The sequence below is a fragment of the Entelurus aequoreus genome, linkage group LG10, assembly GCF_033978785.1.
Source record: "Entelurus aequoreus isolate RoL-2023_Sb linkage group LG10, RoL_Eaeq_v1.1, whole genome shotgun sequence".
Classification (NCBI taxonomy): Eukaryota; Metazoa; Chordata; class Actinopteri; order Syngnathiformes; family Syngnathidae; genus Entelurus; species Entelurus aequoreus.
The window spans coordinates 27,733,896-27,752,625 of NC_084740.1; the positions used below are offsets into that span (position 1 = coordinate 27,733,896).

The 18,730-nt window shown below is 34.9% G+C and overlaps 1 protein-coding gene across 1 annotated transcript; it reads left to right on the top strand.

Annotated features, from left to right (window-relative positions):
- Positions 1-2,194: 2,194 nt before the first annotated feature.
- lbhl (LBH regulator of WNT signaling pathway, like) lies at positions 2,195-18,312 on the top strand. Its single transcript, XM_062060486.1, has 4 exons — positions 2,195-2,790; positions 8,075-8,147; positions 13,337-13,649; positions 17,619-18,312. The coding sequence occupies exons 1-4, from the start codon at positions 2,696-2,698 to the stop codon at positions 17,687-17,689; spliced, it is 552 nt and encodes a 183-aa protein (XP_061916470.1). The 5' UTR covers positions 2,195-2,695; the 3' UTR covers positions 17,690-18,312.
- The last annotated feature ends 418 nt before the right edge of the window (positions 18,313-18,730 follow it).

Here is an 18,730-nt window from a genome sequence, read left to right on the forward strand (position 1 = left end):
CAAAAATGACTATTTAAACTATAGAATCATAACATCCACTTCAGAATGGAATAAACTTCGATGTGCAATTACGTTCAATTGCAATGATTTGCCACAAGAGGTCTTTGATTGATTGATTGAAACTTTTATTAGTAGATTGCACAGTGAAGTACATATTCCGTACAATTGACCACTAAATGGTAACACCCGAATAAGTTTTTCAACTTGTTTAAGTCGGGGTCCACTTAAATTGATTCATGATACAGATATATACTATTTTCATAATACAGTCATCACACAAGATAATCATCAGAGTATATAAATTGAATTATTTACATTATTTACAATCCGGGGTGTGGGATATGGAGGGGGCGGGGGCGGGGGGGGGGGGGGGGTTAGGTTTGGTTGGTATCAACACTTCAGTCATCAACAATTGCATCATCACAGAGAAATGGACATTGGAAAAGTCTAGGACTGACTTGGTAGGATATGTACAGCAAATAGTGGACAGAGAGAGAGAGATCAGAAAGTATAAGAAAAAGTGTCTACATTTGATCATTTTGTGTAATATTCACTGAATCGCACACCCTTAGCCCTTGAAAATACTATTATTTTATGGGCACACTATTTAATTACATGGAAAAAAATACGGGTGCATTATTTCAAAACATCAATATAGAAAATTATATAACAGATATTTAAGTCAGATTGGTGTGAGCTGGACTATCAAACTAAAGGGCGAGACTTGATTGGGATTAGCTGTTCTTGCATTTTTTATTTATTATATCCCAAAAGTGGTGCAAAAAATAGGATGCCATGTCTTGTTCTGACTACCTGGTTGTATATATTTTAATATAATATACATGTATAAGATACATGTTTCTTACCAAGCAAATGTGCTTTTTATTTATTTTTTTATACAAGAGCAGTTATTTCCAGGGAAACTTTAGCTTCTAAAGTTTGGATATGTTGAAAAATTGCACTTAAACTCATGTTCAAATAAATCTACAATGTAAAGAAAAATAAATTGCTCTAAATAGAAAAATACACAGAATTACAAGGCATTTGAAAACAGACCTAACATGAGTTATAGGTTGTCGTTAAAATATTGTAATAGGGTGGTTAATGATCTATCGAAAGTGGGCCGGTCTTGGGCATGAAACGCTGTAGTGTGTCCGTAAAAGAGTATCTGTTCTGTGTCCATTTTTGTGTCCAAGCATATTATTAATAAACAGACATTTGCATAAAGAAAACAAATTGTCCGGTCTCATGTTGATAGTATTAAAAACTTGAAAATGATCTGTCTAAGGTACACGTTTTGAAGAAAAAACAAACTTTTGTTCATAAACACACACACACACACACGCGCACACACGGTGCGGTTGTGAAAGTGGCCGTGCCAGCAACCTGAGGGTTCCTGGCTCGATCCCCAGCTTCTACCAACCTAGTCACGTCCGTTGTGTCCTTGAGCAAGACACTTCACCCTTGCTCCTGATGGGTCGTGGTTAGGGCCTTGCATGGCAGCTCCCGCCATCAGCGTGTGAATGTGTGTGTCAATGGGTGAATGTGGAAATAGTGCCAAAGCGCTTAGAGTGCCTTTAAGGTAGAAACGCGCTATACAAGTATAACCCATTTACCATATATATACACAGCGATTTTACAGCTATTAAATCTTTCCACATTTTGTTATATTACAGCCTTATTCCAAAATGGAATTTGTCCTCAAAATTCTACAGTCAATACCCACAATGAAATAGTAAACATATTTTTTATACATTTTTTGCAAATGTATTAAAAGTAAAAAATGAAATGTACATAGAGTAAGTATTCACAGCCTTTGCTCAATACTTTTTTTTGATGCACCTTTGTCAGCAATAACAGCCTCAAGTCTTTTTGAATACAATGCCACACTCTTGGCACACCTATCTTTTGGCAGTTTCACCTCCTCTTTGCCTATTCCTATTCCCATATATATATATATATATATATATATATATATATATATATATATATATATATATATATATATATATATATCCATCTATCTATCCATTTTCTACCGCTTGTCCCTTTCGAGGTCGCGGGATATATATATATATATATATATATATATATATATATTCCCCCCAAAGCCTGAGCCCTTGATCCCTGAGCTAATTCCGAGAATCGTCCAAATCTAAATCCACTGCTGGAGCAACAGCACACGCAGTTGAGCTAACAGACGAGGCACATGGACACCCAACATGGAGGGATTTAAACAATGCTAAATTGCATCAAGTTTGAGCAATCTGCAAGCAGTGGTGCAGACTCTGGAAGCGGCATGGCCTCCATCAGCAGCAGCAGCGGCCTGCGTGCCCTTACAGCGAGCCAGTGTGCCAACTCATCAGAGGAGACTGGCTGAGGCTGACGTCACCCACCAAGCCTGTGTAATCGAAAGAGACGCTAATCCCGCTCCTCTCCAAAGCCTGACTGGGGGCGGGCGGGCATAGGAGTACGGTTGAAGCAGGCATGAGGAGGGAAGTTCCAAGGGAGAGCGTCTCAGCAAAGTTGGACAAGTGAAGTGGTCCTAAGGTGACCTTTCTGATCCGTAAGGTCTCTGTTAGGGTGTGTGGGACGCCCTCGTCCAGGCCTCGTCCTGGAGACCAAGAGCCTTGCTGAGACCTCCGAGGAGGGGGAATGCTGTGGGAGCTGCTTGCCTCCTTCTGCGACCTCCATCATGCAACCTGTGCTCACTGTGGAAGAGCCCATCTTTACTACTGTGGATCTTTGCCAGCTGGGACAAGAAGAAAACTACCTGACAGCAAATGAGAGGTAAGAAAAATGGCTTTCTTTGGGTACTTTTTTTCCATTCATGACCTCAACTTGACCCCAAATTGGGAAGCTCATCCTTCATGTTTTTCTATTATGTCTTGAAGAAAAGACGAATCAAAGTTATGTATTTTTACAACATTGTATTATATATATATATATATATATATATATATATATATATATATATATATATATATATATATATATATATATATATATATATATATATATATATATATATATATATATATATATATATATATAAGGTAACACTTTAGTATGGGGAACACATATTCACCATTAATTAGTTGCTTATTAACATGCAATTTAGTAACATATTGGCTTTTAATTAGTCATAATGAAGTACATAATAATGCCTTATACGGCATGGCCTTATTATACAACCAGTAAGCCATTAACTAAGAGTCTTCCCTCAATAACCTCAGAATTATTGCTTATTAATAACCCTAACCCTTATATGTTCCCCTAGTGTCCAAATAACTCTTTAAGTCTTTGTTACTTTAATAAGCAACTAATTAATGGTGAATATATTCCCCATACTAAAGTGTTACCCTATATATATATATATAAATATATATATATATATATATATATATATATATATATATATATATATATATATATATATATATATATATATATATATATATATATATATATATATATATATATATATATATATTATATTCTAAATTCATTTATGATTTTAAAAAATATAATTAAAAAACATTATATTTTTTCAATCAATCAATCAATCAATCAATCTTTGGGGCGGGGGCATATCCGCGCTAATACGTCAGCAGCCAAGAGGAGTTTTTGTAACCTGTAATCTGTTTTGAAAGATTCTATCATAATATTTTATATCATTTGAACTGAGATTTGTGTTGAATCGAGAATCGATTCTGAATCGAATCATCACCCTATGAATTTGAATTGAATCAAATTGTGAGTTATTGTCACTTCCCTAATATATTTTTTAATAAAATCATGAAAAAAACACACACACACATATATATATATATATATATATATATATATATATATATATATATATATATATATATATATATATATATATATATATATATATATATATATATATATATATATATATATATATATATATATACATATATATATAGTATATATATATTCCTCATGTAGATTTTTATGTATGATAGGACTTAACATTGATTCAAAGAAGAATATTACTATTAATTTCACAATTTGCGCTGCTGTAATTATTATTACCTTTATTATTTCTGTAATTATCATTATCACTATTGTTATTATTATTATATTGAATTATAATCAAATAAATAACATAACATATTAACACATTTAACAATATATATATTAAAATATATACTTTTTTTAATACATTTTTTTATTTGAATTACATACTGTACATTTAAAATTTTAATACTATTCTTGAATTGTTCTCTTTTTAGTATATCTGGAACAAGTTGCATGTATATTACATGATTAGTGCAATATACACTCATTATATTCTTGGATATTTTATGTAGTTGTCAATCAAATCTATATGCTATTTGTACTATTTTACTTGCATTAAATCTGTCGCATTTATTTTGTATTGGGAGTTTTAAGTTGCATATTTTGTATTTTGGCAAAATCCTGTGTCACCACAGCAGTGGAAACATACAGGTGTTCAGAGAGAGCGTATATGAGAGGGATTACATGGCGGCTAAGCTTCTTCATAATAGCTCCTGTAAGTTTCCATCCCAGGTGGCACACAAACAGCTTAGTGTGACACACGTGTCATCGGCAGGACAATATCGGAAAATCTATTTATCCTTTTTTTTTTGTGGTCAGATTGTGCACGTTCACAAAAAAGTGGGTCAACAGCAGACCACGCATCCCTCCATCTGAAGCTGATCTGCAAGGGGCGAGAGTCCTGGTTTGGGCCTTATGGTCTCTCTTTATTTGTCAAATGTTATTATAAATAAATGATTTGCTCACAGAGAAGCTCAGTTTGAGGAAGAAGAAAAGAGGACGTCCACATCAAGTAGCTTTTGCTGCGACACTGTTTTAATGAAAGTATTGATTTATCATATATTTATTATGGTGGTCGTACAACTCATACGTAGAGCTGTTTCTAATCACATTTAGCAATTGTTTGTTTGCTATTTCGTGCTTTTTACATATTTCAGCTGATCATGAAGGCTAGAAGTCTCATTAGATGGCCAACAGGTAGTGCTGTTTGACCTAAACGGCATCGCGGGTTAGCTTAGTATGCCATGTTTATGGTAGCATGTTGACATTTAGCTTTAAAAAAGTCAATATGTTATGTATTTTTACTATTTACAAAAAATATATAGCTAAAAAGTAAGCACAAAATAGTTCAACTACAAGTATTTAGAACTTGTATGCTATTTTGATTGTGCATTTTATTTACAGTCACATGGGCAGCACGGTGGCAGAGGGGTTAGTGCGTCTGCCTCACAATACGAAGGTCCTGAGTAGTCGTGAGTTCAATCCTGGCCTCGGGATCTTTCTGTGTGGAGTTTGCATGTTCACCCCGTGACTGCGTGGGTTCCCTCCGGGTACTCCGGCTTCCTCCCACCTCCAAAGACATGCACCCGGGGATAGGTTGATTGGCAACACTAAATTGGCCCTAGGGTGTGAATGTGAGTGTGAATGTTGTCTGTCTATCTGTGTTGGCCCTGCGATGAGGTGGCGACTTGTCCAGGGTGTACCCCGCCTTCCACCCGATTGTAGCTGAGATAGGCTCCAGTGCCCCCCGCGACCCCGAAGGGAATAAGCGGTAGAAAATGGATGGATATGTTAACTTTCTTTCTGAGGCTAAAGGAGGAAAAATGCTTAAATAATAAAAACACCATATGGAAGAATGCATGACAAAATTGAGCAAATTGTTAGTTAAGTATTGCATGGAAATTTAAATTATGGGAATCTAAGAATTACATCTTGTGTTACTATAATTGTAAACAAAAACTAATCTAAACTGTTTTTGTCTGGTAGATATATATATATATATATATATATATATATATATATATATATATATATATATATATATATATATATATATATATATATATATATATATATATATATATATATATATATCCTTTCCATTTATTGGTTGATAATATTTATTATCATTACGGCATAATATTTTACATTCCTCCAAAATAGTATATTCTTATGGGCAGTGTGACTCAGATGGTAGAGCAGCCGGGCCAAAAACTTGAGGGCTCCTTGTTCAAAATCCAGCTTCTGCCATCTTAGTCACTGCCGTTGTGTCCTTGAGCAAGACCCTTCACACACCTTTCTCCCAGTGCCACCCACACTGGTTTAAATGTAGCTTAATATTGCAGATAACGGCTTATAAAGCGCGTTAAGTCTCGAAAGAGAAAGGGCTAAATCAATAAAATTCACATATAATATACATTCTTTTTAGTCTGTTATAAAATATTTTCAATGTATTGGTTGATAGTATTCATTATCCTTATGGCATAATCTTTTACATGTTGTCAAAATATAATAATAATAATAATAGTAAAACTAATAATAAAACTAATATCAATAATGATTAATATTAATTATAATGATAGTAACAATGATATAATATAATACAATCAATTAGAACAGAATATAAAACAAAATAAGATTTATCTGGTCTGTTATAAAACGTTTCATTTGAGTTTATTGGTAAAAAATATTAATTATCATTAAGGCATAATCTTTTACATATTGCCATGATATAATACAACATAATATAATATAATATAATATTTAAATTATAGTATAACACAATACAGTATAACATAATACAACATAATACAATATACATTTTAATATAATATAATATAAAAAAACAAGACAAAATAAAAAAACAACAAATCAAAACAAAATAAAATAAATTGAAATAAATACAATCTTAATTAGTTAAGTTATATTTGTATCCTTAAAGCACTTATATTTATTTAGTTTACTTCTCTAATAAAATGTGGAGCTTGCAACCCTTTATGGTCGGTTATAACATACTTTACTAATTAGTTGTTATTCCGCTATATTGCGCTTCAATTCACAGGATGTCCATAAATGTGTCCAAATGCCCACGAGAGATGAGATGTCTTTCTTTAAGGAGTAAAACACTTTTAACAGGCTTGTGTGTTACACCATGCCAGAAAATATATAAAAAAAAAAAAAAAAAAGGAAAGACGAACAGAAAGGGATAAAAAGAGGATTCGGACCGATCCTCAGTCTTTCTTAATCCTCTCCAAGTTTAAACAGATTTAAATTGGAGGTGAAACGAGCGACCGTTTCCTCCATGCATTGAACGCAACACCGGGCTCCAAGTCTGTACAGAGACACCAGTGAGGCCTTGGCATGTCTCACATCCACTATCAAGTTTGGGGCGCGCAGACAAATGTTGGGGCGACAGATGCATGTTTGAGACAGAATGCACGGAGCAGTGCATGTGTTGGACATGGCTCACTGTCACTACGTGAAATAGGAGCAGCAACACACATAATCCATTTTTGTGCAAAGCTCGGTTGGACTAATCTGCAATGTGTGTGCGTGTGTGTGTGTGTTTCAGGAGACGCTATGTAATGACACACACACACACACACACACATAGGCACATAATTCACTTAGTCTGGCAGTTTTAGCAATGTAGGAGTGAAAATGTGACCAATCACAAGCCTGGGAACACGGAGCACGCTCAGAACAGCTGTAATTTAACTGGAAACACGAGGCCGTCCCTTTAAATATTTGGCTTTAGAGTACATGCTAGATGTGAGACAAGGTTATGTGTGTGTATTGATCTCAATAGCACCACTGCTACAACTTTTTCCATGTGAATCTATCCCACTTTTTCATGAAGTGAGGAATGCAGCGCGGTTTTTTTTGAGTCAGAGAGTGCATTTTCTTTCTTTCCAGTCCAGCTATGGATTCTTCCTGGGTCTTCCAAAGGGCCCCCAGGATGACATTCCTTCCAATTACGTGTAGGCTGAGGTTTTTTAAGCTTCATTTAAAAAACAAAACAAAAAAATCACTTGACTTGAGGAGACAAGCTCGTAGTTGTGTGTCAAGGCTCGTAAAAAATTGTTCGAAAGCCTTTTTGGTGTTCCAGGCTAGTGAGTTTATACGATCACCAAGGGGGTTAGTAACATTTGAAAGAAAGGGGGCACTGTACTGTCATGTGACTTTTAGAAAAAAAAAAGGCATCTCCTACTAGTCTAACTACAGTTTTGTTTTGTTGCGTGTGCAGAGGGATGGACATCGGCGGCCAGGAATCAAACCGTGAAGATCTGCAAAGGAAGGAACAAAGACTACCTTTCCAGGTATTTATTACACCACTGTTAAATTGTCTCCTGTTTGATTGTTCTTCAAGGTCAAAGTTCATGCAGTCAACTCCCAATTATACTGAAACTGTCGTCAGAACTCGCCACCCGAGGGCGCTCTTTTTAAATTGTGGTATGAGTAGAGTTCATGTGGTCTTTTTCTGGAGTAAGACAGTTAAACTAAAAGGGAATGTTTGGAACCTTTAAAGAGGAACTGCATTTTTTTTAATGTTGCCTATCATTCACAATCCTTATGTAAGACATATGTTTTTTTTGTTTTTTTTATTGCATTCTAACGTTGACAATGGACTAAATGGGGTTTGCTCTATTCTGCCTATTAGGCGCTCAAAAAAACGGCCCGCGGGCCATTTGCGGCCGGCAGCTAATTGTTTACAGGCCCCTTCACACATTCTGGAAATGCTATTGCAAAAATTAATGAGGTGAAATCTAACTAGAAAAAGTTGCAATGTTGACACAAAGCTACCATGCAGGCTTTTTTTCTTCTTTTGTCTATCTTTCTTTTTTCTTTTTTGCCATTGCTCCAAAAAAAAAAAAAAATCAATGTTATAATGAATTATTGACCTATTCAAGGCTCCAATTATTTCAAATATTTCACTTTAAAATGTTTTATGTGGGAAATATTGCATATATTGCATGGTTGCCATACAAAAACATCAACATTTTATTTGACAAAAGAGCACAAAACAAACAAAATAATAGTTCAAACGTAAAATCGACAGATATATCTGAAGTTGAGCTCGTAACTTAAGTGTTGAAAGTAAAAAAAAAACCTAATAAAAATGTATCACTTTCTGAGTGGGGCACCTTTTGGATCCCAAATATATTTAATGGGATTTTATTTATCCTTTCACTGTGATTACTCAAAAATAATAATGAATTAAAATCAATGGTGTCCTGCATTATTGATATTTTTAAGGCTCTAATTACTTCACATCAAACATTGCTTTCTGAATGTTTTGGGCAGTGGGGGAAATACTGCATATTTCAGTTTTATTATAAAAAACTAAGTTGTCTTTGACAGAAAAGGCATAAAACCTTTTTGTTTTTTAAAACTTTATATCAACCTGAAGTTGATATACTGTACAGATTTACTGTAAGCGTTATATAAATTAAAAAAAAATAATTTGACTTGTTTTTAACATTTTAATGACTTAGACCCTTTATGGTCCCTGGGAGCCCTAAAGGTAAAAAACAAACAAAATCCATATATTTTGTTATGGTTTGAAAATTTAAAATATCAAAGTGGCCCCCGCATGCTTTAATTTTTCCGTGTGCGGCCCTCAGTGGAAAAAGTTTGGACACCCCTGATATACACCCTTTAAATATATATGTTATGTAGTAACAAATACAGTACAGGCCGAAAGTTTGGACACACCTTCTCCTCATTCAATGCGTTTCGTTTATTTTCATGACTATTTACATTGTAGATTGTCACTGAAGGCATCAAAACTATGAATGGAGTTATGTACTTAACAAAAAAAGGTGAAACAACTGAAAACATGTTTTATATTGTAGTTTCTTCAAAATAGCCACCCTTTGCTCTGATTACTACTTTGCACACTCTTGGCATTCTCTCGATGAGCTTCAAGCACACCTGTGAAGTGAAAACCATTTCTTAAAGCTCATTGAGAGAATGCCAAGAGTGTGCAAAAAAAGTAATCAGAGCAAAGGGTGGCTATTTTGAAGAAACTAGAAGATAAAACATGTTTTTAGTTATTTCACCTTTTTTTTTGTTAAGTACTTAACTCCACATGTGTTCATTCATAGTTTTGACGCCTTCAGTGACAATCTACAATGTAAATAGTCATGAAAATAAAGAAAACCCATTGAATGAGAAGGTGTGTCCAAACTTTTGGTCTGTACTGTATACTCAAATTAAAATGCAATATTTATGCATTTTGCTCATTTTAAGCACTCGGCGGCACATTTATTTTGCAAACCCATCACAGTGTTTGCTTTTTCTATCAACATGACTGACTACAACTCACGGCAGACTTTGTGAAAGCTAACAAACATAATAAAACAACCCCTTACTGTACACTGTCTGCTCTCACTGGGATGAAGACTGATGGGATGTTTATATCTTCCTGTTTGGGTGAAAAATTAATCATAATCCAGGCGAAGGGTTAAAAATGTCAAAGTTGACCAACTTCTTGGTTTTTAGCCACAACATTCTACTGTCCAGGTGAGAGGCATGATTTATAATCAAGAATTAACTTTCACCAGCTTAGAGGCGACGCAGCAGCGCACCAGATGATGACGTCACTATAACAGCATAAGCTCGTTAGCTCTCTTCGACCGACGCATTGCTAAAAGTAGGTCCTTAATTTTAACGTTTATAATAACAATATCGCTAATACGTGGCTCATTTGTTAGCTGACTTTACTAGTGTTTATTTACGAGTTAGAAATGGATTGGAAAAAAAGTGAATAGTGGGTGATTATTGGGCAAAATCCCCAAAAAGTCCAGTTCCCCTTTAAACGGATGTTTAGAGGGCGCTACCTCTCCAATCTGTTTTAAGCGTTGTACCCCGCCCTTTAATGGCTTTCAGTATAGAATGACGTCCAACAATTTTTAATTTAATATACTTCAATAATTGTAAAAAAAAATACAGTTGCCCTTCCCCCATGGCTTTTCAAATATTGCGGCTTCACCAATTTGCAGTTTAATTTTCATTTTTTTTTGCATACCTTACAACATTTCCAATACTACAGTAATATTGGCCAGCAGATGAGGCCAAACCAATCAGAGCGCGCTGTTTAGTATTGTGGCCACTGATTGGCTCAGCCTCAGACAGCAATACTGAATTCAATTAAAATAGTGTAAAGGTGACTGAATGAGTGTCATTTTATGTCTAGATAGAGGATTCTCGTAATATTGAAAATTTAATATTAGACGGTAGTAAACTATTCTTTGCGGAAATGTATTTTTTGCGGTCAATGAAGAACTTAAAAAAAAAAAAAATGCTCTGTCGTTATATATGTTGGTTTAAGAAAGTTGCAAACAGCTCCTATGAGGTGAAATTACTTTTTGTGTTTTTTAAAAATGTTAAATAGTAAATATTCAACTCCTTAATTTTAAGGCTTTAACACAATTAAGAGAAGGGAAAGCTAGAGTTGAACTAGATAACGCTGTTGTTAGCATAGATGCTGGCAAAGTAATTCCAATTAGGGTGTGTTGTCACATGTCACAGTATATTCATACATAACACTGTTGGCATGGTACTGTTACTCGGTTCCATAACGACACTAGTGCCGATGTAAACAGTAGTAACTAGACCGGAAAAAAAAGTAGCTACCAGTGCCTCATTTCAGTGTTAAATAAATGTCGACCATCGACCTGCAACAAGTGCTTGATGGCGATATTGTACAAGAAACATCTTTTTTTGAGCATACAGAGTCTGACGTTTGTAAAACCCTTTGAGCCGATATTAACATGCCACAACAGCAACACAGCACTTCCTAATTGAGCACCAATCACGGTCACGACGAGTAAGGTGCATTCACGAACCCAGGAATTGTGAAAAGTGTATGATAAAACCGAAATGAAGTTAGTTAGTAAATGCGTGTATGATAAAACCAAAATAAAGTTAGTTAATTAACGCATGTATGATAAAACCAAAATAAAGTTAGTTAATTAACGCATGTATGATAAAACCAAAATAAAGTTAGTTAAGTAACGCATGTATGATAAAACAAAAATAAAGTTAGTTAATTAACGCATGCTAGCTAACTAGATAGCATAGAGCCTGGCAAAATAAATAAATAAATAAAATGACGATGCACTCATATAAATAAAGTTAGTTAGTTCATGCGTGTGTAATAGCACCAACATTAAGTTAGTAAATTAACCAATGAGTCATAAACCCAAAAATAAAGTAAGTAATTTAACGTGTGTTTAATAAAACCAAAATAAAGTTAGTTAATTAACCAGTGTAAAATAACACCAAAATAAAGTTAGTCAATTAAACTGTGTGTAATAAAACCAAAAATAATGTTAATCAATTAGCACATGTGTAATAAAACCAAAATAAAGTTAGTTAATTCATTAGTGTGCAATAAAACCAAAAATAAAATTAGTTAATTAACTTGTGCAATAAAACAAAAATAACTTTGTTAAGTAACCAGTGTGTAATAAAACCAAAATAAAGTTAGTCAAATAATTAAGCAGTATGTAATAAAACCAAAATACAGTTAGTTAATTAACCAGTGTACAAAAAACCCAAAACAAAGTTAGTTAATTAACACCAAAATAAAGGTAGTTAAATAATAAACCAGCATAATGTCAGTTAAATAATAAAGTAAGTTAATTTACCCGTGTATAATAAAACATAAATAAAGTTAGTTGATTAACGCAAGTATAAAAAACTAAATTAATTAACCAGTGTGTCATAAAACCGAAAATAACGTTAATCAATTAGCATGTGTGTAATAAGACCAAAATAAAGTTAGTTAATTAACTAGTATGCAATAAAACCAAAAATAAAATGAGTTATGTAACCAGTGTGTAATAAAACCAAAATAAAGTTAGTAAAATAATTAAGCAGTGTATAATAAAACAAAAATAAAGTTAGTTAAGTTGCTAATATATTTAAAAAAACAAAACAAAGTTAGTTAATTAACACATGTATTATAAAACCAAAATAAAGCTAGTTAATTAACCAGTGTGCAAAAAACCCCCCAAAATAAAGTTAGTTAAATAATTAAGCACTGTATAAAAAAACAAAAATAAAGTTAGTTAAGTTGCCAGTGTATTATAAAACCAAAATAAAGTTAGTTATTTAACACGTGTAATATAAAACCAAAATAAAGCTAGTCAAATAATTAAACAGTGTATAATAAAACCAAAATAAAGCTAGTTAATTAATCAGTGTTAAATAAAACCAAAATAAAGTTGATGGGCTCCGGCTACCCCCGCGACCCCATGGGCGACGGGCGGTAGAAAAATGGATGGATGGAATTTACCCGTGTATAATAAAACCAAAATAAAGTTAGTTGATTAATGCGAGTATGAAAAAACTAAAATAAAGTTACATAATTAACCAGTGTATAATGAAACCAGAATTAAGTTAGTTAAGTAATAAAACCAGAATACAGTTAGTAAATAGTAAATATCTAATGTCAACGCAGGTATACTAGGGCTTCAAATGTCTACCTCTTGTCATTCAGATCTTCCCCGACCCGGTCGAGGTGGTCCTGGGTCCCGAGACGTCCTTGAACAGTTTGAGCGGGAACCACGAGAGGGAGCGCCTGCCCTCCATCGTCGTGGAGCCCACCGAGGTGAGCGAGGTGGAGAGCGGGGAGCTGCGCTGGCCTCCTGAGAACATGGACATGGATGAGGAGGACGAGGAGGACCTCTTCCTGGAGCAGTGCATCCCCCCTGCCAACATCGCCGACTGGGGAGAGGAGGAAGAGGACGAGGAGGAGGAGGAGGAAGAGACGTCGGTTATTCTGAGTCAGCAGCAAGGCTTGACGCTCATTGGTGAGTCAGACATGTCATCATAAAGTTTTAGACCAGTGATCCTCAAACTAGGGCTCCACCTAGTTGTACACCAAATAACCACTTAATTAAATTATCAAACACAGTGTTACTGTTCAAACTCTATGTAATGTTACAGTGGCCAAACATACATGTTAAATAAAAGCTCTGCCTTGTTTTTAATGAATTCTTAGGCCTACTACGCTACTGTAGTTTGGCGGTACATGGAGGAGTTTTCTGAGGTGGTACTTGATTAAAAACATTTGAGAACCACTGATAGAAAAATTTTGTGCCATTCACGTATTTATCTTCTAGCCATTTTGGCTGTGTGGAATAAATAAAAGTGAAATGTATTGCTTAAATAAGACGCGACACAAATACTGACACATTTCTCCCTCGAGACAAAACATTTACCAATAAAAAATAATTCAAAAATTACATCTTTAATCTTAAGTTCATCTTCACATAAACTAACTAGAAAAGCACTCAGAGATCCATAGTGGAATGAAAGAAACAGAGTGAAGCCTCTTGTCAGTCTTCCACTGTCTTTGTCTCTGTGGGTGGAGGCTTGATAATGCAGTATAAATGATCCAGAGCCCCAAAATATAATGACGTGCTATTTACCTCATTTCGGACATTTAGTGAAAGTTTAACAAAAATCTGCCCAAACTGTTTTAAATATTTCGCTAACTAACTAACTAACTAACTAACTAACTAACTAACTAACTAACTAACTAACTAACTAACTAACTAACTAACTAACTAACCAAATAACTAACTAACTAACAAACTAACTAACTAACTAACCAACCAACTAACACATTCCTTTTTTTAACTTTTACATTTGTCCACCAGATGGGGCTAATATTCCCCATTCAAAGCATGCATGTCTTAGCTTGTACTGTTTTCTTCTGCAAGGGCTCCTTGCTACTGAAATGATGGTGTTTACGTGGAAAGAAAAGCTACATAAAAACATCTACAACTTACCGCTATGGGTTTTGTTTAGTTGAAAGTGGAATTATTGTAAGCTGAAAAGTGAACATTTCTACTGACACAGATGACAGTGCATGATATAAATGTAATTTTTCGTAGTTTGAAAGGTAAACATTGAAGCGTTGTGTGGCCTCATGTCACTTTTTACAGTGTGTAATATGAGTGTGGTCATGTGACTGCCAGGCTTTGTTTGATTGGTCAAATGGAGTCAAACGTCACCTGCACTTACTTAGTTTCTCTAATGAGCCAATAGATTATAAATGAATAAAATGATGATATAAATAAAGTTAGCCATCGGAATGAAACTCAAAGTAAAAGTAGCGTTTCTTTGTCACATAAATACTCAAGTAAAAGTAAAAAGTATGTTGCCTTAAAACTACTCTGACAAGTACGATTTATCAAAAAAGGTAAAAATGTAACGGAGTAAAACCTATTGGCTTTAAAAATGCTAAAAAACCCCAAACACAAATAATTATTAAAATAAATACTTGGTATGAATATTTTATCGTAGATTTTATTTTTTATTTACTTTTTTTTTTTTTTCTAAGACATATTTTAGGCTTGTTAAAATATTAACAGTGTGATATTTTTTGCAGCAATTTTTGGGAAGCAGCCATTTTTTGACATAAAGGCCTCGAGTGTGACTTAACTTGTGCATGAAAATGAATATGGCTGCCAATTATTCACCTATATTAACAAGCAAATACTTTTACAAATATTTTGTGAATTTTTTGGGAGGAATTAGCTTGTCCTTCACCACAATCAACAATTTTTAAAATAAGTGATATATTCCATGTGCAATGAAAGGCCTACTGAAATGATTTTTTAAAATTTAAACGGGGATAGCAGATCCATTCTATGTGTCATACTTGATCATTTTGCGATATTGCCATATTTTTGCTGAAAGGATTTAGTAGAGAACATCGACGATAAAGTTTGCAACTTTTGGTCGCTGATAAAAAAAGCCTTGCCTGTACCGGAAGAAGCGTGACGTCGCAGGTTGAAGAGCTCCTCGCATTTCCCCATTGTTTACACCAGCAGCGAGAGCGATTCGGACCGAGAAAGCGACGATTACCCCATTAATTTGAGCGAGGATGAAAGATTCGTGGATGAGGAACGTGAGAGTAAAGGACTAGGGTGCAGTGCAGGACGTATCTTTTTTCGCTCTGACCGTAACTTAGGTAAAAGGGCTCATTGGATTCCACACTTTCTCCTTTTTCTATTGTGGATCACGGATTTGTATTTTAAACCCCCTCGGATACTATATCCTCTTGAAAATGAGAGTCGAGAACGCGAAATGGACATTCACAGTGACTTTTATCTCCACGACAATACATCGGTGAAGCACTTTAGCTACGGAGCTAACGTATGCAGATAGAAACAAAAGAAATAAGCCCCTGACTGGAAGGATAGACAGAAGATCAACAATACTACTATCAGGAGACACCGAACCAAACACTGGACCTGTAACTACACGGTTAATGCTGTGCCGCCTGTCGAAACCTAGCAATGCTGTTGCTAACGACGCCATTGAAGCTAACTTAGCTACGGGACCTCGTCAGAGCTATGATAAAAACATTAGCGCTCCACCTACGCCAGCCCTCATCTGCTCATCAACACCCGTGCTCAACTGCGTTCCAGCGATCAACGGCGCGACGAAGGACTTCACCCGATCATCGATGCGGTCGGCGGCTAGCGTCGGATAGCGTGTCTGCTATCCGACTCAAAGTCCTCCTGGTTGTGTTGCTGCAGCCAACCGCTAATACACCGATCCCACCTACAGCTTTCTTCTTTGCAGTCTCCATTGTTCATTAAACAAATTGCAAAAGATTCACCAACACAGATGTCCAGAATACTGTGGAATTTTGCGATGAAAACAGAGCTGTTTGTATTGGATACAATGTGTCCGAATACTTCCGTTTCAACCATTGACGTCAGGCGCAAACGTCATCATACATAGACGTTTTCAACCGAAAGTTTCGCGGGAAATTTAAAATTGCACTTTATAAGTTAACCCGGCCGTATTGGCATGTGTTGCAATGTTAAGATTTCATCATTGATATATAAACTATCAGACTGCGTGGTCGGTAGTAGTGGGTTTCAGTAGGCCTTGAAGTGTACATTGTCTTTATCATCAGTACACACTAACAAGGAGCCCAGGAAAAGCCTGCGTTTATCCAATTACTAAAACTATATAGTTATCTCAATGTTTTACTTGTTTATTTATTTGCATACACACACACATATATATATATATATATATATATATATATATATATATATATATATATATATATATATATATATATATATATATATATATATATATATATATATATATTAACCTGTTAACATTGACATGATGATTAATCAAAGTGTATGTGCGGCAATGCACAGGCAGCGACGACGTCACACTAGTTAGAGCGATGTGCTCTGCGCCCACTTTCGCTTCAAAACAAACCTCGATGGAACTTAAGATAAAACTGAGGTAATTAGTTAATATTGTAGCGACAAACTTTCTTATCATCGGCGCACATCAAGTTTTGAAATAACATCTTAAAGCGAAACATGAATTTGAGGATGGCACCGCCTCGCCGAATTACCACAATTTAGTACATTAGTACGGTGTTTCTCTAACTTTTTTTCCACCAAGTAGTTCCTCAGAAAAAACTTGGCTCTCCAAATACAACCATAATGACCAACATTAAAATACAGTAGCGCAGTAGGCTTAAGTATTTATTAAAATCAAGGCAGATTTTTTTTTTAACAAGTATATTTAATATTTTTGGGCCACCGTAACATTACACACAGCTTGAACAGTAACACTGTGTTTGAATATAGAAAAATAAAACACTGTACTGTAATCAAGTGATTCTTTGGCGTACCACATATCACAGTTCGAGAATCACTATTCTACACTGATCGCCATCTTTTTGTGTTTTTTTAATAAACATTAACCAGTCTTTTTCTGTTTTGCAGACTTACAGTCAGACGCGTTTCGAGACGACACGCCCACACTCCCGCCAAGTAGCGCTCCGGCCTTCAACTGACACTTCCGGCTGTACTGAGAGACTAAATACACGTGTGTTGGTGAAAGATGGAAATATGTTTCAGCCCTGATAAAAAAAAAGCCCAGAAGCTCACAGAGAGTTTGCCATAAATGGGCTTGTCGGCAGCAGCAGCGACACGTTTTGCAACACGAGGATGAACACACGTCGTAGAACACATTCACACAACATTTGTGTGTGTGTTTTACAGTCTTTGCTGACATGGTAGTTTTTTTTTAGTTCACTTCTGTTGCAAGGGCCCAGTGATGTCATAGAGATAAAAGAGGACATGCAGGCCTGGTATTTCTTTATTTGGCTCATTTTCTTCTACCCTAAGGCAGCATTTAGCTTATTGAACTCTTACATCAATCATTTTCAACAGACTGGATGGAAGACCTATACATTATTAAAACATCAAATATATATATATATATATATATATATATATATTTACATTTTCTTTTTGTTTAACACATCATGTCACACCTAGGGAAGGCAGCTCTTGTTTGTGGAGCAACTGTCATAGTGCAATGTGATGACATTTATTTTCCGTGATTGTGTCTATAGACTCACCTGTGAATACTATGTATATACACTATAATAAATTATTTTGTCCCACTGCATCAATCCATTATTTGTTTATTTCTGAAGAGCGAATATATTTGCGAAATATATCTGAAAACACTGAAATGCCGTTTTTTTTCTTCTTTTTTTTGGTTAGTGATTCATGCATGGAAAGTTTTAGCGGATGTATCACTTCGAGTTTTGCTGATGTATTGTGAAATCACTCCAGAGTGAGTTAACAACTCTGAAAACGCACCAAAATCGTCAATAAAATGGTTATATACTTTTGCATAACATTGTAAGCTTATTAACATTAAAGGAAACAACACACTGGTCTTTCCTCGTCTCCCACCATGGTCTGCCCCACTGTTTGAGAAGGACTGGGTTATATAGGCAATTAAATAAAGAAGATAATACATAATAATGCTAATGGCTGCAGTCTATATTATTTTTTTTGCTCATTTTGTAAAAAAAAAAAAA

Bases quoted from the DNA above. Each gene is read 5' to 3' on its own strand.
- lbhl (XM_062060486.1), top strand. From the start codon at position 2,696: ATGCAACCTGTGCTCACTGTGGAAGAGCCCATCTTTACTACTGTGGAT. The intron at 2,791-8,074 runs GTAAGAAAAATG...TTGCGTGTGCAG, and splicing joins TACCTGACAGCAAATGAGAG to AGGGATGGACATCGGCGGCC. The intron at 13,650-17,618 runs GTGAGTCAGACA...TCTGTTTTGCAG, and splicing joins GCAAGGCTTGACGCTCATTG to ACTTACAGTCAGACGCGTTT.